This window comes from Rana temporaria, chromosome 6, assembly GCF_905171775.1.
Source record: "Rana temporaria chromosome 6, aRanTem1.1, whole genome shotgun sequence".
Lineage (NCBI taxonomy): Eukaryota > Metazoa > Chordata > Amphibia > Anura > Ranidae > Rana > Rana temporaria.
Window position 1 is genome coordinate 131414782 of NC_053494.1, and position 24370 is coordinate 131439151.

Here is a 24370-nt window from a genome sequence, read left to right on the forward strand (position 1 = left end):
TGAGATCCTAGCTCAAGAACAATTGAGTTTCAATGGATTAGGTAGCATCAGACCTATAGCTAGCTACTGAATATTTTCACTTTAATTTGAAATTCAATAGGTTGTTTTCTTGTATTATGCTTACAGCCTTGGGATAGAATGTTTGTCAGGTGTATAAATATTGGTACAAATGATATGTGACATTCCATATGCTGATAGAAGCACACTGGTGGAAGCTCATTATGAGGATTTTAAGCTTTGTGACAGCAATTTCTGCTATTATAGATTAATGTGATTGCCTGGAATTCCACTCTAGTGTTGTGATTTACGTGAATTAGATTTGGCAATTTGTTTAGCTTTTATGCTTCTACTGTTGTGACTCAGCTCAATTCAGATAAAAAGTCCCAAAGGCATTTCAATAGCCTTTCAGGCAGAAAGAGCAGCTTAGAGGAAATGTCACTGCTTTTAACGTCACTTGTCCTTGTAACTTTTCACTAGTGACCTTATCTACCTGTGTCTTGGGGTGCAGAATTAAATCATATGCTTGTGAAGTTAATTTATAGTGTTTTTATTAGAAGTGATTAAGTCATGTAGGATGCTGAGTTTCTGTTGTGCAATGCCTAGGGTATACTTTTTTTGGCATGTGACTGGGTACAGAGACATGCTTCCTATCCTGGCATAATATATAGGGCTTCTATCTGACTTGTACCTTACCACCAACATTGTACTTGAGGTCAATATTCGTAAAAGGAAAAAGACAAATAGAAAAATTAAAATGACATCTTTATATTACCACTGTTGGCATCTTTAATATGCAACCTTGAAGAGAAGCTCCAGTCTGGGCAAAACATTTTTTAAGTCAGCAGCTACAAATACTGTAGCTGCTGACTTTTAATATAAGGACACTTGCCTGTACAGGGATCCAACGATGTAAGCACCCTGAGTCGAATCTTCAATTGGCTTTGGGTGCAGGCATCGGTATTTTCACTAAGGATAGACTTCAGGTCCCCTACTGCGCATTCGCGAGTCACACTGTGCTTTCTGAATGGTCCTGGTGTCTTCTGGGGGGGCACAAAAGGCAGTGGGTGGAAGGAGGTTGGGCCAGACATACTTGGAGAAAAACAAAGACTTGGGGGCACACCCTAACTACAGTATGTGTCACATTAAAGATGGTACTGCCATACGATCATACAAACAAATCAAAAGATTATAGCGCACACATACACAAATGTCATTTAAATCCTACAAGGCTATTTAAAGCACCCGAACATAATAAGCAAATATGGGGATTTGGTTGCACCATATGGCCATATAGTGCTTAAAGTTTTTAATCCAATAATAATAAAAAAAAATTATGCTGTTTCTTTAAAGCATGTTGTACAGCACAGTGCTTGTGCTGTGTCATTTGACCCCCTGTATACTCTAAAAAAGCTGGCTAATTCGGACTGACTATACCCTCCCCTTTGCAAACAGACCACGATAATCATGGCTGCTGAGCCCCCTGATACCGTGGTCTGTTCGCGTGATTCGGTCACCTGCAGCTCTCCGGTCTGTAGCGCTTCTGTGTCCTCTGTCCAAACCCCCCTGCTTGTACCAGAATTAATAGTACTTACTTTGAGCTGAGCATCTTGCCTCCTTTTTGATAAACTCTCTGCTATCTTCAGCTCTGCAGTCATATGATTGTATCTGGGGACCTTGCTAGTATTTGGCTGGACCCCCTTTTGTCTTCAGAACTGCCTTAATTCTTCCTGTCGTAGATTCAACAAGGTGTTGGAAACAATCCTCAGAGATTTTGGTCCATGTTGACATGATGGCATCACGCTGTTGCTGCAGATTTGTCGTGTTGCACATCAGTGATGCGAATCTCCCATTCCACCACATTTCAATGGTGCTCTATTGGATTGAGTTCTGGTAACTGTGGAGGCCATTATAGTAGACTGAACTCATTGTCATGCTCAATACATTGAATTCCTGCCATGTGATTGGATGATTAGCAATTTGTGTTACCAAGCAATTGAACATGTGTGCCTAATAAAGTGGCCTGTGAGTGTACAGCACTGTGTGAAAGTTTTAAGCAGGTGTAAAAAAAAATGCTTAATTAAGAATGCTTTCAGAAATAGAAATGTTAATAGTTTATTTTTTATCAATTAACAAAATGGAAAGTAAATGAACAGAAGTGAAATCCAAATCAAATCAATATTTATTGTGACTGCCCTTTGTCTTCAAAACGGCATCCATTTTACAATTCTTCTAGGTACACTTGCACACAGGTTTTGAAATAAATCAGCCGGTTGGTGTTTAAAAACTCCATTTGCAGAAATGCAGCTCCAAACTTGCAAGAAACCGCTACCATGCTTCAGTGTTGCCATTTTCTGTACCTTAGTTCCCATGTTTTCTTGCATAGAACAAGGAAATAAGGCTAAGCCGCTTAACTATATATGAAAACCTAAGAACCGGGGTGCAGAAAAATGGCAGCAGGTGCTTTTGATTGATGAGTCAAAACTTGAAATATTTGGCTGTAGCAAAAAGGCAGTGTGTTCGCTGAAGGGCTGGAGAGCGGTACAATTGGGTGTCTGCAGGCAACAATGAAGCATGGTGGAGGTTCTTGGGAAGTTTAGGGCTGCATTTCTGGAAATGGGGATTTGGTCAGGTTCAATGATGTCCTCAATACTGAGAAATACAGACAGATACTTATCCATCATGCCATACCTTTAGGGAGGTGTGTGATTGGCCCCAAATTGTTTCTGCAGTAGGAAAATGGCCTCAAACATGCAGCCAATTACAATTGGAACTATCTTCAGTGTAAAGAACAACAAGGTGTCCTGAAAGTAATGGTTTGGACCCAACAGAGCACTGATTTCAACATTGACTGTGTCTAGGGTTACATGAAGAGACAGAAGGACCTGAGGCAGCCTACATCCACAAAAGATCTGTGGTTAGTTATCCAAGATGTTTGGAACAACCTACAGTGCATCTGGAAAGTATTCACAGCGCTTCACTTTTTTCACATTTTGTTATGTTACAGCCTTATTTCAAAATTGATTACATTCATTATTTCCCCTTAAAATTCTACAAACAATACCCAATAATGACAATGTAAAAAAATTGTTTAAAATCTTTGCAAATTTATTAAAAATGAAAAAAATCACATGTACAAGTATTTACAGCCTTTGCTCAATACTTTGTTGAATCACCTTTGACACCAATTACAGCCTCAAGTTTTTATGAGTAAGATGTTACAAGCTTGGCACACCTATTTTTGGACAGTTTCTCCCATTCTTTGCAGGACCTCTCAAGCTCCATCAGGTTGGTTAGGGAGAATCGGTGCACAGCCATTTTTATATCTCTCTAGAGGTGTTCAATGAGGTTCAAGTCTGGGCTCTGGATGGGCCACTCAAGGACATTCACAGAGTTCTCCCGTAGCCACTCCTTTGTTATCTTGGCTGTGTGCTTAGGGTTGTTGTCCTGTTGGAAGATGAACCTTTGCCCCAGTCTGAGGTCCAGAGAGATCTGGAGCAGGCTTTCATCAAGTATTACTCTGTACATTGCTGCATTCATCTTTCCTTTATCCTGACTTGTCTCCCAGTTCCTGTCGCTGAAAAACACAGCATGATGCTGCCACCATTATGCTTCACTGTAGGGATGGTATTGACCTGGTGATGAGAAGTGCCTGGTTTCCTCCTGACATGACTCTTGCCATTCAGGCCAAAGAGTTTAATCCTTTGTTTCATCAGACTAGAGAATTTCGTTTCTCATGGTCTGAGAGTCCTTTAGGTGCCTTTTGGCAAACTCCAGGTGAGCTGTCATGTGCTTTTTTACTGAGAGGTGGCTTCCGTCTGGCCACTTTACCATATAGGCCTGATTGGTGGTGTGCTGCAAATATGGTTTTTCTTCTGGAAGGTTTTCCTCTTTCCACAGAGAAACGGTGGAGCTATGTCAGTGACTATCGGGTTCTTGGTCACCTTCCTGACTAAGGCCCCTCTCCCCTGATTGCTAAGTTTGGCCAGGTGGGGGGCCCACTCTAGGAAGAGTCCTGGTGGTTCCAAACTACCTCCATTTACAGATGAGGGAGGCCACTGTGCTCCTTGGGACCTTCAATGCTTCAGAAATAATTCTGTACGCTTCCCCAGATCTGTGCCTCGATACAATCCTGCCTCAGAGTTACTCATCAGCAGCAGTGATCCAACCCTTTTTAAACGGTTCAGAGTCAGGCAGACAAATAGAGCTGCAAAGATAGCTGATGTTCTGTTTCTTTAAATAGTCCACCATGCTCTGGGAATCCTACATCACAATTTTAATATTTTTTTGTAAAACATTAAAATGCCCAAAATATATGTAATGCAGCAATTTAAAAACACGAATGTCAAAAAATAAAAAGAAGCTAAAATGTGTCTGCATACCATTAGTAGTTTTCCTTTGTCTGCCTTTGTATATTTTTTAAATGGTCATGTAGCATCTATTTAAGAATATTTGAATATTCTCTGTCACAGTTCTTGTGCTAGACAGTTTTATGAGAATTGATTCATGAATGTTGAATCAATTACAGTTGTCGGCACTCAGAAAATAGTCTATACAGAATACATTTTAACATGCATATTCTTCAAGTCCGACTTGGTAGAGTCTTCATGAAAGCTCTACAAATCTATATCATATATTCAGACTTTTTAGCTGACCAATGCGAACATGCTTGACTTTTAAGCAGGGCTGTGGAGTCGGAGTCGAGGAGTCGGAGTCGGGGGAAATTTTGGGTACCTGGAGTCGGAGTCGGCAAACAATGCACCGACTCCGACTCCTACTAAATTTAGATTGGAATTAAAAAAAAAAAAAAGCAAGTTTAAATGTCCCAATTCACAAAAAGTTATAATTAATGACTTCTCTACTGTAAGAATAAAGACCAATGCATGCAGTGCCTCACGTAACCGCAAAACAAACACGTTAAGTGACCGTGAAGAAGCATGCTTTTCATGTGCTTCACTATATGGCAATGCACAATTAGGAGCTGCAATACTTATACTTTCCATAGTGTTGTGTTCTGCTGTTACAGGGAACGCAGCGTCCATGTGTAACCTAGCCTCTCACTGATAAGGGATTAAATAAATATGTTTCTTTATCATACATCACGGGACACAGAGCGGCATATTCATTACTATATGGGTTATATGGAGTACCTTCAGGTGATGACACTGGCAATCTTAAACAGGAAATGCCCCTCCCTATATAACCCCCTCCCATAGGAGGAGTACCTCAGTTTTTACGCCAGTGTCTTAGGTGTTGGTCATGGTTTAGCTTGCCTCCGCATCCTTGGGATTAGGTGAGCTAACCGGTTCTGTCCAAAGGCCTCAGCGCTAAAGTGGTCAGTAACCGGACCCCAAACCCTTGGGGTATAGCCCATAATGCTTTTCTTTTTAGAGAGCTGGACCCTGGGCCCAGAACTTAGAAACCTTTGGGGGCCTAATGTTTCTGTTGCCAGGGTGCTATATGGGCCCAGGACAATGGATCCTTCATAGGAACCCAGGGCCTGAAGGTCTAGACAGCCCCACGGAGATGGGGGAAGATTGGGCCTCTTGCTTGGCAAAGTCCTGCGGCATGGAGCAGGTAAGTGAGGGGAAACTTGCGGAACTTGGTTCTTAGCAGGTTTTTCTGGGGGGTCACAGGGGACATGCCTAAAGTTATGCGCTGCATCTGGCAAGTAAGTCACATATCTTAATGATAGGATGGCTCTATGTGTTGTTTCCCCATAAGAGGTGACCTCCCTGGTAGTATTGAAAAGCATTTGAGTGGCTGTGTGTGTGTGTTAAGAGAGCTGTGCTTACCTGCAAGCCTCCAGGCGATGCTGCATGGGTTCTTCCTCCTAGCCTGAAGACAGGCAAACGCTGGTCTCCTCATGGGCTCCCTTCCCCCCCACCCCCCCCGTCGGCGGGCGCGCGCGCGTCCCCGTGTTATGAGCGCAATTTTCGCGCCATTAGCTGAGGGGGGAAGGGCGGGTCAGTTGGTTTAAGGAAGGGGCGGCCCTTCCTTTTTTCGTTCCATCAGCTCAGTTCATGCTGGAACTGAGGAGGAAGAGACCAGAGCGGCAGCACGGGGCGCCGAGGACACACAGTGGCCAGAAAAGATATTACAGTCTTCATAAGACTGTCTTAAGCCTAGAAATAGGCTGTTCTTTTCTATCTCAGCAGTTTTTTCTTTGGCAATACTACTAAGGGGGACAGAATGTCTTTTCTTTCTTGGGTTTGAAAAAAAAAAGGAATCCATCAAAGGGAGAGAAGGCAGTTTTTTCCCCCAAACTGGTTTTTGGACAATAATTGTTTATAGTTCCAAACACCGATAAGTTAGCGGGCGTACCTCGGTATTGTACCATGGCATCCGAGTCAGAGGGTACAAGAGGTGGGGATTCCCCCAGAGAGTCTGAGGTCTCGGACAAAGTTATGCCGCTGCTTTCCCCAGAGGGAGCCTTGGTGGGACCATCGGGATCTGGGGCTGGGACTGTCACGGGTCAGTCCAACCCTAGGGTGGTCACGGACGAGGTTTTGTCCACCTCTTTAAAGGAGATGGAAAAAAGAATGGAAAAGATGATAACCATGGCTCTGCGGGGCAGAAAACGGAATAATTCTCCGTCACCCGAGCAGGGACCCTCTGAGGAGGAGGTCCTTTCCGCAGGAGAATTGGAAGACCTCTTGGACGAAGTCCAAGCAGGTTCGGGGATCGAGGATCCGGATACAGGGGAGTCTGGGGCAGTCTCCCAAAGGGAGAGCTTGTGGGTTCAAGCCTTAACGGACTTGGTCCATAGTGCTTTCAACTTGCCAGTACCAGATCTCCAAGTATCGACTGTTTCAGCTTTGGGCTCACTAAGGGCGCCTCAAAGCAACGCAGTTTTTCCGATCCATCCTCTGCTAGAGGAAGTTTTGTTCCAAGATTGGATCAAGCCAGATAGAATATTTTTACCACCTAAAAAATTCTCTGCCTTGTATCCTATGGAAGATACATTTTCCAAGAGATGGGCAACCCCTTCGGTGGACGCAGCCATCTCATGTGTTAACAAGTCTTTAACATGCCCTGTAGAAAACATACAGGTGTTCAAGGATCCGGTTGATAAACGCTTGGAAGCACTACTTAAAAGCTCCTTCACTACTGTGGGGGCAGTAGTGCAGCCAGCTGTGGCTGCGATTGGGGTTGCACAAGCATTATCGGATCAAACTAAGCAGATGCTTAAACTTATTCCTGCCCAGCAAGCAGAAGAATTTTCGGATGTCCCTAGGGCCATACGCTTTACGGTAGATGCGATTAAGGATTCTATCCAGCAAGCGTCACGTTTATCATTATCCCTTATCCATATGAGAAGACTCTTATGGTTAAAGAGCTGGGAGGCAGAGCCCCCATGCAAGAAGCTCCTGGTAGGGTTCCCCTTCCATGGAGGACGACTCTTCGGAGAAGACCTGGATAAATACATTCAGACCATTTCTAGCGGCAAAAGTACTCTTTTGCCAACTAAGAAGAAGTTTCAGGGGGCTGCGTTTAAACGACAGCACTCCCCTGGGCAGGGGCCCTCTAATGCCAAGCAGTATCGACGGCCTCCTGCGAAATCAAACTTCAACTTCAATAGCAGATCGCAGGGCCAGGCGGCCAGAGGCAAGAAGCAGTGGTTTCGCAAACCAGCAAAACCAGCCCCCAAGCCGACCTTATGAAGGGGCGCCCCCACCCACGAAGGTGGGGGGAAGGCTGCGTCTGTTTTCAGAGGTTTGGGAAGCCAGCATTCCCGACAAGTGGGTACGGTCTTCCGTGGCCACGGGCTACAAATTAGACTTCCTAAGGTTTCCTCCTCCTCATTTCCAGGAGTCAAGGATTCCAAACGATCCGGAGAAAGGAGCCGCATTAATGACGGCATTAAATCATCTACTCTCCCAGGAAGTAATAGAGGTACCAGCCCTAGAACAGGGGCTGGGTTTCTACTCCAACCTATTCATCGTCCCAAAGTCCAATGGAGATGTCAGGCCAATTTTGGACCTAAAAATGGTAAATGCATACCTAAAGGTCCGCTCATTTCGGATGGAATCCGTGCGGTCAGCAGCTGCCACACTCCAAAAGGATGACTTCATGGCTTCCATAGACATAAAGGATGCCTACCTTCATGTTCCAATTTATCAGCCACATCAAAGATATCTACGCTTTATGGTGGCTTTGCGTCATTTCCAGTTCGTGGCGCTTCCCTTTGGGTTGGCTACGGCCCCCCGGGTGTTCACAAAGGTCCTAGCCCCAATCCTAGCCCAGCTAAGGATCCAAGGGGTCACGATCCTAGCGTACCTGGACGACCTCCTAATCATAGATCACTCGTCTCCTGGCTTGGAACGAGCAGTGGCCCTCACGGTCCAATACCTCGAGAGGTTCGGCTGGGTCCTAAATCGAGAAAAATCAGCATTCCAGCCCACAAGGCAGTTGGAATATCTCGGCATGAGGTTAGACACAGAACAACAAAGTGTGTTTCTACCTCTGATGAAGGTCAAAGCCATCAGGGAATTGATCCTACTGGTTCTAAGCAAAAAGGAACCAACTATTCGCCTATGTATGCGATTACTAGGCAAAATGGTGGCCACATTCGAGGCGGTACCGTACGCCCAGAGCCACACTCGCATCCTGCAGGCAGCCATCCTGTCAGCATGGAGCAGGAGGCCACAGGCCTTGGATATCCCTTTGCCGCTCTCATCAAGAGTCCGACAAAGTCTGTGTTGGTGGTTAGACCCTCAGAATCTACTGAGGGGGAAGTCTTTCAGCCCAGTGGCTTGGAAGATAGTAACCACAGACGCCAGCCTGACGGGCTGGGGAGCAATTTTGGATGGTTGCACTCGCCAGGGTACTTGGGCAAAGCCAGAGAGGCAGTTGCCCATCAACATCTTGGAGCTCAGAGCTGCTCGACTAGCCCTCAGGGCTTGGACGTCCAAATTGCAGGGGTTCCCGGTGAGAATTCAATCAGACAATGCCACGGCCGTGGCATACATAAATCACCAAGGGGGAACCAAGAGTCAAGCCGCTCAGAGAGAGGTGAGCTTGATTCTCCTATGGGCAGAGGCTCATGTGCCCTGCATATCGGCAATATTCATTCCAGGAGTGGACAACCTTCAGGCGGACTTCTTAAGTCGCCAGACTCTGTTGCCGGGGGAATGGTCTCTACATCCACAAGTCTTTCAGACACTCTGCCAAAGATGGGGAGTGCCGGACGTGGATGTCATGGCATCGAGACTCAACAAGAAACTAGACAGGTTCATATCCCGCTCAAGGGATCCGATGGCCTGCGGAACCGATGCGCTGGTTTGCCCTTGGCATCAGTTCAGACTTCTTTATGCGTTTCCCCCGCTCCAGTTACTACCCCGCCTGCTGCGCAGGATCAGGGTGGAGCACATACCAGTCATCCTGGTAGCTCCAGCATGGCCCAGAAGGGCATGGTATTCACTAATCTTGAAGATGGTAGTGGGAGACCCTTGGACTCTTCCTCTACGGCCAGACCTGCTATCGCAAGGTCCGATCCTCCACCCTGCCTTACGGCATCTAAATTTGACGGCCTGGAGGCTGAATCCCTGATTCTCAGGGGTAGAGGTCTGTCTCAGAAAGTAATCTCTACCCTAATCAGAGCCAGGAAACCGGTCTCTAGGGTGATTTATTACAGGGTCTGGAAGGCCTATGTAGGCTGGTGTGAGTCCAAGCGATGGCTTTCTCGCAAGTATACCATCGATAGAGTATTAAGTTTTCTCCAGCTAGGAGTGGATAAAGGACTGGCATTAAGCACAATCAAGGGACAGATTTCAGCTTTGTCAGTGTGGTTTCAGCGGCCGCTGGCCACCCACTCGCTGGTTAAGACCTTCATTCAAGGGGTCTTACGTATTAATCCTCCAGTTAAATCCCCAATTTGTCCGTGGGATTTAAATCTTGTTCTGTCAAGTTTACAGAAACAACCTTTTGAGCCGTTGGCTGAAATTCCTTTGGTTTTACTGACAAGGAAGTTGGTATTTTTGGTCGCCATAGTTTCCGCCAGAAGAGTATCGGAACTGGCAGCCTTATCCTGTAAGGAACCATATCTTATTTTACATAAGGACAAGGTCGTTCTCCGCCCTCATCCTTCCTTCCTACCAAAGGTTATATCCAGTTTTCATCTAAACCAGGATTTGGTATTACCATCCTTCTTTCCGAAACCTACTTCCAGAAAGGAAGGGTTGTTGCATACCTTGGATATTGTCAGGGCCATGAAGGCCTATCTTAAAGCTACAGAGAAGATCCGGAAGACAGATGTGTTGTTCATCTTACCGGATGGGCCCAAGAAGGGGCAGGCAGCTGCAAAATCCACCATCTCAAGGTGGATTAAACCGTTAATCATTCAGGCCTACGGCTTGAAAGGGTTGCCTCCTCCGTTATCATTAAAGGCTCATTCTACTAGGGCCATGGGCGCATCCTGGGCAGCACACCACCAGATCTCTATGGCTCAAGTTTGCAAGGCGGCAACCTGGTCTTCTGTCCACACGTTTACAAAATTCTACCAGTTGGACGTAAGAAGGAATACTGATACAGCCTTTGGGCAGGCAGTGCTGCAGGCTGCAGTTTGAGACCCTCGGACTCCGGGGGCTCCCTTTTGAGTTAAAAATTTAAAATTATTTTTCTCAACTAAGTTGGATTTATTATGATTTGAGTATATCTCTAAATTAAATCCTTTTGTCTTGGAGATGTTCTCCCTCCCCTCATTGTGAGCATTGCTTTGGGACATCCCATATAGTAATGAATATGCCGCTCTGTGTCCCGTGATGTACGATAAAGAAAAATGGATTTTTAATACAGCTTACCTGTAAAATCCTTTTCTTGGAGTACATCACGGGACACAGAGCTCCCATCCCTCTTTTTGGGGACCATTTTGGGAGGCATACTGCTTGCTACAAAACTGAGGTACTCCTCCTATGGGAGGGGGTTATATAGGGAGGGGCATTTCCTGTTTAAGATTGCCAGTGTCATCACCTGAAGGTACTCCATATAACCCATATAGTAATGAATATGCCGCTCTGTGTCCCGTGATGTACTCCAAGAAAAGGATTTTACAGGTAAGCTGTATTAAAAATCCCTTTTTTTTGCAGGACTAGAGAGTGAGACACTTGTATAAGTGAAGGGAATGGAGGGCCAATAGTTCAAGACTGAAGCTGTAAACCATTGGAAAAACTACTGTCCTTTTTCTAAGGCTATAAAAACTGTAAACTCCGATTGTTAGCTTAAACTTTAAACATGACTATGGGATTCTCCTAGGAAAATCATGTTTTAGAATAAAAAACTTTGTTTTCATTGTGTTTGTCTTTTGCTTAAACTGTGCAATACAGTAGATTGTTGGCTTCCCAGCCAGTAGTCCTGTGGTAGGTTGCGTTCCTTTCCCTCAAGGAATGTATAAAATACATTCGCATATTAATACAGAGGAGTCGGAGTCGGAAGTACATAAAAATGAGGAGTCGGAGTCGGAACATTTATCTACCGACTCCACAGCCCTGCTTTTAAGTCAAACAGAAATGAAACAAAATAAATCTTATAAATGCGGGCATCCTTCTGTGTTTTCATGTTTTATGGATATCTGTATAGCTTCACCTTCATTGGGGCTACCAGATAAATGACATGTTATATTGTTTTTTTTTTTTTTTTTTATTTCTTTCTTTTTTGTTTGTGAAAAGTTGGCAAAAACTCTGCAGGTGGAAAATATACAGATGACTTATTTCTTATCTGTCTGCTTCATCTTAATATCATAAGCACACACTTCTCAGCAGCCTATTTTTTATTTTTTTGTTCTTTATTTTGATTAGATATGCATCTCAACATATAGTACAAGACATGCAACAATGTCACCAGTATATATGGTAAATCATAACTGTAATCCTATGGACATGTGGACTTGTTCAAAAAGATTAGTTCAGGTTACATCACCAAACATTTGGGGGGGGGGGCAGTGAAGCATAATGACTACAGACATGTCTACAGAAAGAGGTTGACATGAGCATAAGATATCCAACTTTGTAACATAATAACAGTAACTTTCTATATATATATATATATATATATATATATATATATATATATATATATATATATATATATATATATATATATATATAATGGGGAACTTCAGTTTTATAATTATCAGATTAAAAATGTGTTTGAGAAAACACAGGGGGAATTGGAATATGGAATAGGTAAAGGACCTAGGAGAAAAACAGAGGTGGGTGTCAGCAGTACTTCTTGAGAGAAACCCCCCCTCCAAGTTCGGAAAGAAGATCCAAGGCAGAAAACGGGTACAAGGATTTAATTCAAGGGACAACCTAGGAGTATCAGGATGGGAGGACTGAGTCTTATGGGGTCATTGTGCAATACAAGGGAGACTCTGAGAATTGAAGCCAAGAGAGCCAGCTGTCTTTTCTGAGTTGTAAACTGTGGTTAGGTGCTCGGGTCACCCGCACTCACTGGTCAGTCGGTCATCCAGTCTGGCACTTTACCTCATCTAGGTTGCTGGCGGACAGCAGCAGGTGTTGGCTCCTCTGTTGGCAGGTGGTGGGCAGCAGCTCCTGTGTCGGCAGGTGACGGGCAGCAGCTCCTGTGTCATCTCCTCCTCTGCATCACGGCAGCTTTTTAGGCCTATTTTAAGGACCCTTCACATCTATACATGTCCCCGATATGGCCATGATTCCCCTACATACCTCCTATCAACACAGTCACCTGAACTGACAGTAGACCTCTTTATTAGTATGGTGCCTAGCATTTGGCCAGATGTCTTTCATCCAGGGTATATAGACACACAAACATATGCTAAGTATGTGCCTACACAAAATTCTATGTATATTATATATTTTTACCAATTTGGCAATTTCAATAGTGTACTGTGCATTGTTATGCTTGAAAATGTATGTGCACCATTAGCTGGATGCAAAAAAAACATTTGGAATCTTTGATGTCTGTAAGGCCCCCTTCACACCTGCGGACAGATGTCCGCTTTTTCATCCATCCATCTGCGGATGAAAAAGGGACATACATTGGTCCCAATGAGATTGCGGGTGTCAGCGGATGAACATCCGCTGATACCCGATCTCACCCGCTTCCGCATTCATCTGATACTGCAGACGGAAGAAAACCCTATTTTTCCTTCAGTCATCGGATCAGATGAACACGGACAGGCGGTCCGTGTTCATCCGATCCCCCCATAGAGGAGAGTGGAGAAAAGACAAGGCGGTCCCTGCACAGTGTGCGGGGACCGCCCTGTCATCCGCCGGCTCAACGGGGATCAACGGAGCGATCCCCGCTGAGCATACGGAGGTTCACGAGGCGGATCATTACTGATCCGCCCCGTGTGAAAGGGGCCTAAAGGTGTTGTTACAAAGTAATAATTGACAATGTTGTTATGTGTTATATGTTGCATATTTAAATTGTTTGTGTCAACGCTGATAAATTAAGAAAATGTATAATAAATGGTGCATTAGACCCCTTTCACACTGAGGCGCTTTGCAGGTGCTATAACGCTAAAAATAGCGCCTGTAAAGTGCCCTGAAAGAGATGGTGCTGTCTCTCCAATGTGAAAGCCCCGAGGGCTTTCACACTGGAGCGGTGCACTAGCAAGATGGTAAAAAAAAGTCCTGCTAGCAGCATCTTAGGAGCGGTGAAGGAGCGTTGTGTATACTGCTCCTCCCCATTAAAATCAATGGGCACCGCGGCTATACCGCCGGCAAAGCGCTGCAGCGGCGCTTTGCGGGTGGTTTTCCGGCAGAATAACCCCGCAAATATGATGGTAAAGCGCCGCTAAAAATATCGGCGCTTTACTGCCGCAGACGCCCCTGTGTAAAAGGGGCCTTACAATCTGTAGAAATATTCCCCTTTTCTTTTCTATCCCAGCAGATGTTGTAGATACTACTTTTTATTGAGAAAATGAAAAAATATATTTGACCAGGGTTTTTCAAACCTCTGCATTTGCATGCAAACGAGATTGTCTACATAACATTAACTGCTGGTGGTATTTAGGAACAGGTTTCAGATACCTGTTATGTTTTGGTGTGTAGTACCATGGAGGGGTCTGCACCTCCCATGGTTTATTTGTAAAAATCAGGACAGGAAGTGCAGTTGCACTAATTTTTCTTAAGCCTCGTACACATGACCGGTTTTCCTGCCAGGAAAACTGCTAGGAGAGCTTTTGGCCGGGAAAACCGGCCATGTGTATGCTTCCTCGCAGTTTTGCCGAAAGGAAAACTGCTGGGAATCCCGGCAGGAAAATGGAAAACCTGCTCTCTATTTTCCCGCCGGGATTTGCATCGGTTTTAAACCCGGCAGTTTTCCTATGGGGAAACACTGCGAGGGAGCATACACACGGCGAGGATTCCCGGCCCAAGCTCTCCCCGCAGTTTTCCAGACAGGATATCCTGGCCGTGTGTACACAGGGAGACTTACCGAGCAGGTTCTCGGTTTTACCATTGGGATTCCCGGCGGGAATCCTGGTCGTGTGTACAGGGCTTTGGTAAATGTGGTAAATCTTCACTTTGTAAAGAATACCTAATCGGGGGCAAGGAAAATCGAAACAAAAAAAAAAGCATTTAAGCTTCCACATGGTTGATTGATGGAAATCGGTGGAGCCTACCACACTTACTAACCTCTGGGAAAAATGTGTGCAACTGCACTTGCAAGGTGCACAATCTATTTGCCTTTAGTAAATCCACCCCATTGTGTTGCAGAAGTGTACGTTATTTGGCAGACTGGCTTGCAACCAGTGGTTTTGACAGAGAACCATTGTATGCTTTGGTCAGTCCACAGTGCCAGATGCCACCAGCAGGGGTTGCTGCAGGTACATTCTGTAATAAATGCTGTCTGTACCAAGCAAGCCCTGAAACTGCAGGTTACCCTTTCATACTTTCGGACGGCTTGAACAAATGGATCATGTCTAGTTTTTGTGGAAGATACCTGTAAAATTACAAGTCAGACTGTATGTATAAAAATTCTAATACTTAATGAAGTCTACTCCAGGGTTAATTTTTGTGCCTTTTGTATCTTTGTAAATTATGCTTATTTTGCCTGTGTCTACAGTTGATTTGTAATTGAGCATGATTGCTTTAATTTATATACCGTATATACTCGAGTATAAGCCAAGTTTTTCAGCACATTTTTTTGTGCTGAAAATGCCCCCCTCGGCTTATACCCGAGTCACCTTTTTGCGCCTGATCTCTCGTATTTTGGGGACCCAGTACCGGCCAGCTGTAGGTCCCTTGGACCCCAAACTTGGCACACATGTAGCCATACTTCTACAAGTGTGCAAAGTTTGTTGTCCGGGGATCTACGGCCAGGGAGCACCACTTTTTTCAAAGCCGGGCACCTTTTCCATAGACTGCCATGTCAAACGGTAATTTCTCTGGTGAATTTGGGGACCCGTTACCGTCCCCTGGATCCGGAACTTGGCACACCCATAGACTCCCATGTTAAATGTCAGTCTAGTCATGGACACGGTGAGGCATGGGCACAGTGGGGCATGCACATGGACACAGTGAGGCATGCAGATGGACACCCTAGGCTTATACTCGAGTCAATATGTTTTCCCAGTTTTTTTGTGGTAAAATTAGGTGCCTCGGCTTATATTCGGGTCGCCTTATACTCGAGTATATACGGTAGTTTACCATTTGATGTTCAAAAGACTTGTGGATAATAATGGTAGATGGTGCATTCCAGATTGGATTCAGATAAAAAAAATCATATTGATGCTATGAAAAAGAAAAAGTCTAATTATTTCTTGCAGTTTCTTTACATGTTTCTTTACATGTTCTTTGTAAGTTTGACTTTTGCAATTGACTGACTTTTAGAAATATATTCATTAGAAACTGTTTCTGTTCTGTAGCTGTGGACATTTATACCACTCCCTCTGCCTGACGGGAAAGCACTGCAAGGTTGAAGTTGGTGGACAGAGTCACTGGATCTGTTACCGATGTCATTCAACTAGTAAAGGTCGGACGGGTTGCCAGTCGTTGGCTGAAATGAAGAGAGGGAGGGCAGCATCTTTAGTCCAGGTAAGAAACTGTTTTGAGTATCTGTTTGCCTATTTACTTGTAGCTAGGTAACTAGCACATGTGCATGGAGCTTTAAATTCTCGGTTCTAATCCCACATGGGACAACATCAACATGGATTTTTTTTTTATCTTATACTTTTGTATGTTATGTGTTGTCTATTTTGGGTGCTTTGGCTGCTGTTCAGAACCCAAAAATATTTTGGTAGTTTTGTTGTCCACTAGTATGTATAATGCCACATACAGACGATCGGACATTCCGACAACAAAACCGTGGATAAATTTGTGACGGATGTTAGTTCAAACTTGTCTTGCATACACACGGTCACACAAATGTCGTAAATTCCGAACGTTAAGAACGCGGTGACGTACGACGGTACTAGAAAAGGGAAGCTCAATACCAGTCGTGTTAGTAGAAGTTTGGTGAGAGATGATTCGCACTTTTTAGCCTCATGCTTTTCAGTCCGTTTACAGCGTGACGAATGTGCTATCTCCATTACGAACGCTAGTTTTACCAGGCCGAGCGCTTCCGTCTCGTATTCAGTGCATGCATGGAATTTTGTGCATCGGAATTGTCCACACATGATCGGAATTTACGAGAACGGATTTTGTTGTCGGAAAATTTGAGAACCAGCTCTCAAATTTTTGTTGTCGGAAATTCCGACAACAAATGACTGATGGGGCCTACACACGGTCGGAATTTCCAACCAAAAAGCTCCCATCGAACATTTGTTGTTGGAAATTCTGAGCGTGTGTACGCGGCATAAGAGTGTGGTGCAGGCATTTAAATGTGAGTTCCTTTTGTGGTACAGGGAATGGTTGTACATACTTGTTAAACTCTGTATAACATTATGTTTTTTCAGTTTTTCTGAAATGGTTCACAGAAAAAAATAGACATACAATCCACCCTGAGGTGATCCTGTGAAGTTTGTTCCACTAGATCAGTGGTTCTCAACCTTGGGGTCGGGACCCCCTTGGGGGTCGAATGAAGATTTGCCAGGGGTCACAGTATCCTTGGCTGTTCCTGGAGCCCACGGCTGCCCTCTCAACAACTTCACAGCCGCCCATTCAGTTCACAGCATGGCTGGGAAGCAGAGACTAGTGGTCAGCTGATTGGTGATGAATGTGAAATGGGAGGGGCGGGAGGAGACCCTATCACCTGATTTCGGCATAGGTGTCACTGCTATGAGACACCGCAAAATCGAAGACACAGTGAACCCGGAGACACAGTGAGTAACACTACCTGTGATTATAGTTGCCATTAACCACTTAACGACTGCCGCATGTATATATACGTCCACAGAATGGCACGTACAGGCAGATGGGCGTACATGTACGTCCCTGCCTTTCCGTGGGTCGGGGGTCTGATCGGGGGCCCCCCCCCCCCCCCCCCGGTACATGCGGCGGTCGGTTCTTCCGTGGGAGCAACCTGGGATGAGGGGGCGGCTATTCGTTTCTAGCCGCCCCCTCGCAATCGCTCCTCGGAGCTGAAGAACGGGGAGAGCCGTATGTAAACACGGCTTCCCCGTGCTTCACTGTGGCGGCTGCATCGACCCTTTTATAGGGAGACACAATCGATGATGTCAGACCTACAGCCACACCCCCCTACAGTTGTAAACACACACTAGGTGAAACATAACTCCTTCAGCGCCCCCTGTGGTTAACTCCCAAACTGCAACTGTCATTTTCACAATAAACAATGCAATTTAAATGCATTTTTTGCTGTGAAAATGACAATGGTCCCAAAAATGTGTCAAAATTGTCCAAAGAGTCCGTCATAATGTCGCCGTCACGAAAAAAAATCGCTGATCGCCGCCATTAGTAGTAAAAAAAAAAAAAATTATAAAAATGCAATAAAACTATCCCCTATTTTGTAAACGCTATAAATTTTGCGCAAACCAACCGATAAACGCTTATTGCGATTTTTTTTTTTACCAAAAATATGTAGAAAAATACGTATCGCCCTAAACTGAGGTAAAAAAAAGTTTTTTTTATATATTTTTGGGGGATATTTATTATAGAAAAAAGTAAAAAATATTACATTTTTTTCAAAACTGTCGCTCTATTTTTGTTTATAGCGCAAAAAATAAAAACCGCAGAGGTGATCAAATACCATCAAAAGAAAGCTCTATTTGTGGGAAAAAAAGGACGTCAATTTTGTTTGGGAGCCACATCGCACGACCGCGCAATTGTCTGTTAAAGCGACGCAGTGCCGAATCGCAAAACCTGGCCTGGGCGTTTAGCTGCATTTTGGTCCGGGGCTTAAGTGGTTAAAATTCCCCACTACATTTCTCAGATCAGCAGATCAAGAGCACCAACGTTGGCTGATCGGAACTCCCCCCAGCACTGCCACTGATCCCACCTCCCACCAGCACTGCCATTCATCCCAACTCCCACCACCAAGGAGTAAGAGAAAGAAGAAAAATAGAGAATACATGGAAGAGAGAGGGAAAAAAGGAGGAGGAACAAAGAAAAAGGGACAGAAAGAATAAGAAAAAGAACAAGAAAGACGGCTAGAGAGAGGGATGGGGGAAAAAAAGAAATTATGATAGAGAGTGATAAAAGGAAAGAAAGGAGAACAATGAGAAAGAGTAGTACATCCTAAAATGTACCATAAGGGGTTTTAATACTGTAGGAGTGGAAGGGACTTGGGGAGCGCTAAATGTCCGTGGGTTAGGGGTGCAAATTACTTGTCTTGCCTTGGGTGCTGACAACCCACACTACGATTTTTTTTTTTTTTTTTACTGTTAGGGGTCCCCACAATTTGGGAAATTTTATCAAGGGGTCACAGCACTAGAAGGTTGAGAACCACTGTACTAGATTAAAACTGAAGCCTTGAATGTAGATGAGCACTTTTCCCTTACGCGTTTCAAGGCTTCATTTTACTTTTGAGACATTAGGTTTGACAGGAGTGTACCTTTAAACCTTTTTTTATGAACGTTGGGTTATTCAGGCAGAGTTCCCCTTTATCTATGTACTAACTTTAGAGTTAACATTTATATTTCTTTTGTAATCCATTTTGCTGGATGTTTCATTCTGCCATTTCTTGGATGTTTCCTTGTGCCCACTTCACAAACACAGTGGGGGATGACAGCCCAATCCGAGACCACTGTAAACTGTCTGGTGTATATCCCGCTCGTTAAGCAGTCCTTTTACCATTTCTTTATTGGCTTTTAGTATTTTAAGAGCAGTCGGTATCTTGATGTACTTTCTGGCAAAGTAGAAAAATGCTTTCTTTGTACTTAATGGAGACATCAGTTAGATAAATTCAACTAAAAGCTTTCTGGAGTCATGACAGCAGAATTGTCTTTGTTAGGAAATCAGTGTTTGTCATATGTCTAATTGTAAGTTTTACAGCATCCAGTGCAACAGATGGTCAAGTATTATGGCACATAAGGCAGTTGGTAGCACTTGGGCACATTTGTCTAATATTAACAATGCTAAATTACCACTGTGTCAGTGAATGTGTAAATCTGTCTGACAGATGCCAGATAGTTTTTGCGATCTGTTATAGTTGCAGTCTCGCACATTCTTACTTCATCTACTACAATATAGTACAGGCTTACAAATGGGAGTGTTGGCTAATAGCTACATTTTACATATTTTTTAGATATAGTGTACATAAGAGCTCAGCTTACTGTAAGTACCGTATTTATCGGCGTATAACGCACACTTTTTTTCCCTTAAAATCGGGGGAAAATCGTGGGTGCGCGTTATACGCCGATCCGCGCCGCCGCCGACATATACCGAGCGCAGTACACTCTGCTAAGCTCGGCCACGCTCGGCTCCACTCCACTGTTGTGGGGGCCAGCTGCGGTGGAGAAGAGCTCAGAATGAGGCCTGGAAAGCTGGAGGTATGCAGGACGAGGATGGATGACGTCACTGGCAAGCAATGCGTTTCCTGAGCATGCGCACTGCGGGTGGCATGGCAGCTGCGCTCCTTTATCAAGCTAACCTTGATAAAGGAGCACAGCTGCCGTGTCACCCGCAGTGCGCATGCTCAGGAAATGCGTTGCTTGCCAGTGACGTCATCCATCCTCGTCCTGCATACCCCCAGCCTTTCAGGCCTCGTTCTGAGCTCCTCTCCACCGCGGCCAGCCTCCACAACAGCAGAGCAGCAGTGAGCGGCGATGGAGAGGATACTGCGTTTCCTATCCGGGATTGGACCATCTACTGAGGACACCCTCTTCCACTCCCCGCTGTGCTGGAAAAAACTACATGCCTGTTTTCTTTATCGTACATCACGGGACACAGAGCGGCATTCATTACTATATGGGTTATATGGAGTACCTTCAGGTGTAGACACTGGCAATCTCAAACAGGAAATGCCCCTCCCTATATAACCCCCTCCCATAGGAGGAGTACCTCAGTTTTTACGCCAGTGTCTTAGGTGTTAGTCATGGTTTAGCTTGCCTCCGCATCCTTGGGATTAGGTGAGCTACCGGTTCTGTCCAAAAAAGCCTCAGCGCTAAAGTGGTCAGTAACCGGACCCCAAACCCTTGGGGTATAGCCCATAATGCTTTTCTTTTTAGAGAGCTGGACCCTGGGCCCAGAACTTAGAAACCTTTGGGTACCTAAAGTTTTCTGTTGCCAGGGTGCTATATGGGCCCAGGACAGTGGATCCTTCATAGGAACCCAGGGCCTGAAGGTCTAGACATCCCCACGGAGATGGGGGAAGATTGGGCCTCTTGCTTGGCAAAGTCCTGCGGCATGGAGCAGGTAAGTGAGGGGAAAACTTGCGGAACTTGGTTCTTAGCAGGTTTTTTTCTGGGGGGTCACAGGGGACATGCCTAAAGTTATGCACTGCATCTGGCAAACTAGTCACATATCATAAAGATAGGATGGCTCTCTATGTATTATTCCCCATAAGATGTGACCTCCCTTGTAGTGTTGGAAAAGCATTGAGTGGGGCCTGTGTTATATAAAAATATATGTGTGTGTCAGAGAGCTTTGCTTACCTGCAGGCCTCCAGGCGATGCTCCATTCAGTCTTCCTCCTCAGAGCCTGCAAGCAGGCAAAACGCTGGCCTCCTCATGGTTCCAGGCTGCAGGCCGCAGTTTGCTGGAACAGAGAGGTCCCTTCCTCCCAAAATCCCTCCCCCTGTCGGGAGGGGCATTTCCTGTTTGAGGTTGCTGGGGGGGAAGGGCGGGTCAGTGGCTTAAAGGAAGGGGCGGCCCTTCCTTGTTTGTTCCATCAATACTTTGGAACTGAGGAGAAAGACCAGAGCGGCAGCACGGGGCGCCGAGGACACACAGTGGCCAGAAAGGATATTGCAGTCTTCAGAGGACTGTTTTGTCAAGCCTAGAAATAGGCTGTTTCTTTTCCATCTCATAGTTTTTCTTTGCAATACTACTCAGGGGGACAGAATGTTTGTTTTTTCTTTCCTGGATTTGAAACAAAAACGAAAAAAAAAAAAAAAAAAAAGTCATCTAGGGGAGAGGAAGCATTTTTTTATCCCCCAAACAGGTGTTTGGACAATTAACTTTTATAGTTCCAAATACCAATAGGTAGCAGGTGTACCTCGGTATTGTACCATGGTATGCCGCTGTTTTCCCTACAGGGAGCCTTGGGGCCATCGGGATCTGGGGCTGGAGCTGACGCGGGTCAGTCCAACCCTAAGATGGTCACGGAGGAGGTATTACTCACCTCTTTAAAAGAGATGAGAAAAGCATGGAAAAAAAAAAAAAAAATGATATCCGCAGCTATGCGGGGCAGTAAGCGGAATAGATCTCCGTCGCCCGAGCGCGGACCCTCAGAAGAGGAGGTCCTTTCCTCAGGGGAATTGGACGACCTCTTGGACACGGACCAAGTAGGTTCAGGGATCGAAGACCCGGATACAGAGGAGTCTGGGGCAGTCTCCCTGAGGGAGAGCTGGTGGATTCAAGGATTGTCGGACTTGGTCCATAGGACATTCAACTTGCCAGTACCAGATCTCCAGGTATCGACGGTTTCAGCTTTGGGCTCACTGAGGGCGCCTCAAAGCAATGCTGTGTTTCCGATCCATCCTCTATTAGAGGGAATTTTGTTCCAAGATTGGAACAAGCCAGATAAGATCTTCTTACCACCTAAAAGGTTCTCTGTCCTATATCCTATGGAAGAAACATTTTCCAAAAGATGGGCTACTCCTGCAGTGGACGCAGCCATCTCATGTGTTAACAGATCGTTAACATGCCCTGTAGAAAACATACAGGTGTTCAAGGATCCAGTTGATAAGCGCTTGGAAGCACTACTTAAGAACTCCTTCACTACTGCAGGGGCAGTAGTACAGCCAGCTGTGGCTGCGATTGGGGTCGCTCAAGCATTATCGGATCAATTTAAGCAGATGCTTAAACTTATTCCGGCCCAGCAGGCAGAAAAATTTTCGGATGTCCCTAAGGCCATATGTTTTACGGTAGACGCAATCAAGGATTCTATCCAGCAAGCGTCACGTTTATCGTTATCCCTTATCCATATGAGAAGACTCTTATGGTTAAAAAGCTGGGAGGCTGAGCCCCCATGCAAGAAGCTCCTGGTAGGGTTCCCCTTCCATGGAGGACGACTCTTCGGAGAAGACCTAGATAAATACATTCAGACCATTTCAAACGGCAAGAGTACTCTCTTGCCAACTAAGAAGAAGGTTCAGGGACCTGCGTTTAAACGACAGTATTCCCCTGGGCAGGGGCCCTCTAATGCCAAGCAGTATCGACGGCCTCCTGCAAAAGCAAACTTCGGCTTCAACAGCAGATCACAAGGACAGGCTGTTAGAGGCAAAAGGCAGTGGTTTCGCAAACCAGCAAAACCAGCCCCCAAGCCAACCTTATGAAGGGGCGCCCCCACCCACGAAGGTGGGGGGAAGGCTGCGACTCTTTTCAGAGATTTGGGAAGCCAGCATTCCCGACGAGTGGGTACGGTCTTCCGTGGCCACAGGCTACAAATTAGATTTCCTAAGGTTTCCTCCTCCTCATTTCCAGAAGTCGAGGATTCCAAACGATCCGGAAAAGGGAGCCGCATTAAGATCGGCATTAGATCATCTACTTTCCCAGGAAGTAATAGTAGAGGTACCAGTCCTGGAACAGGGGCTGGGTTTCTACTCCAACCTATTCATCATCCCAAAATCCAATGGAGATGTCAGGCCAATTTTGGACCTAAAGATGGTAAATGCATATCTAAAGATCCGCTCATTTCGGATGGAATCCGTGCGGTCAGCAGCTGCCACACTCCAGAAGGACGACTTCATGGCGTCCATAGACATAAAGGATGCCTACCTTCATGTTCCAATTTATCAGCCACATCAAAGATATCTACGCTTCATGGTGGCTTCGCGTCACTTCCAATTCGTGGCGCTTCCCTTCGGGTTGGCTACGGCCCCCCGGGTGTTCACAAAGGTCCTAGCTCCAATCCTAGCCAAACTAAGGATCCAAGGGGTCACGATCCTAGCATACCTGGACGACCTCCTAGTCATAGATCACTCGTCTCCCGGCTTGGAGCGAGCAGTGGCCCTCACGGTCCAATACCTCGAGAGGTTCGGCTGGGTCCTAAATCGAGAAAAGTCAGCTTTCCAGCCCACAAAGCAGTTGGAATATCTCGGCATGAGATTAGACACAGAACAACAAGGAGTGTTCCTACCTCTGAGGAAGGTAAAAGCCATCAAGGAATTAATCCTACTGGTTCTAAGCAAGAAAGAACCGACTATTCGCCTATGTATGAGGTTACTAGGCAAGATGGTGGCCACATTCGAGGCGGTACCATACGCCCAGAGCCACACTCGCATCCTACAGGCAGCCATCCTGTCAGCATGGAGCAGAAGGCCACAGGCCTTGGATATCCCGTTGCCGCTCTCATCAAGAGTCCGACAAAGTCTGTGTTGGTGGTTAGACCCTCAGAATCTACTGAAGGGGAGGTCTTTCAGCCCAGTGGCTTGGAAGATAGTGACCACAGACGCCAGCCTGACGGGCTGGGGAGCAATTTTGGATGGTTGCACTCGCCAAGGTACTTGGGCAAAGCCAGAGAAGCAGTTGCCCATCAACATCTTGGAGCTCAGAGCTGCTCGACTAGCCCTCAGGGCTTGGACGTCAAAATTGCAGGGGTTCCCGGTGAGAATTCAATCAGACAATGCCACGGCCGTGGCACACATAAATCACCAAGGGGGAACCAGGAGTCAAACCGCTCAGAGAGAGGTGAGCTTGATTCTTCTATGGGCAGAGGCTCATGTGCCCTGCATATCGGCAATATTCATTCCAGGAGTGGACAACTTTCAGGCGGACTTCTTAAGCCGCCAGACTCTATGGCCGGGGGAATGGTCTCTGCATCCACTAGTCTTTCAAGCACTCTGCCAAAGATGGGGAGTGCCGGACGTGGATATCATGGCATCGAGACTC

At 45.5% G+C, this 24370-nt stretch overlaps 1 protein-coding gene across 6 annotated transcripts in view; it reads left to right on the forward strand.

The window, feature by feature from the left end:
* The window catches only part of VPS8 (VPS8 subunit of CORVET complex), a 296490-nt gene that overhangs the window by 206407 nt on the left and 65713 nt on the right, over window positions 1-24370 (forward strand). For all 6 annotated transcript variants that reach the window (XM_040357376.1, XM_040357379.1, XM_040357377.1 and 3 more), the window contains one exon: window positions 15848-16016. In XM_040357376.1, coding sequence (XP_040213310.1) covers window positions 15848-16016 — 169 coding nt within the window. The remainder of the gene's footprint in view (window positions 1-15847; window positions 16017-24370) is intronic.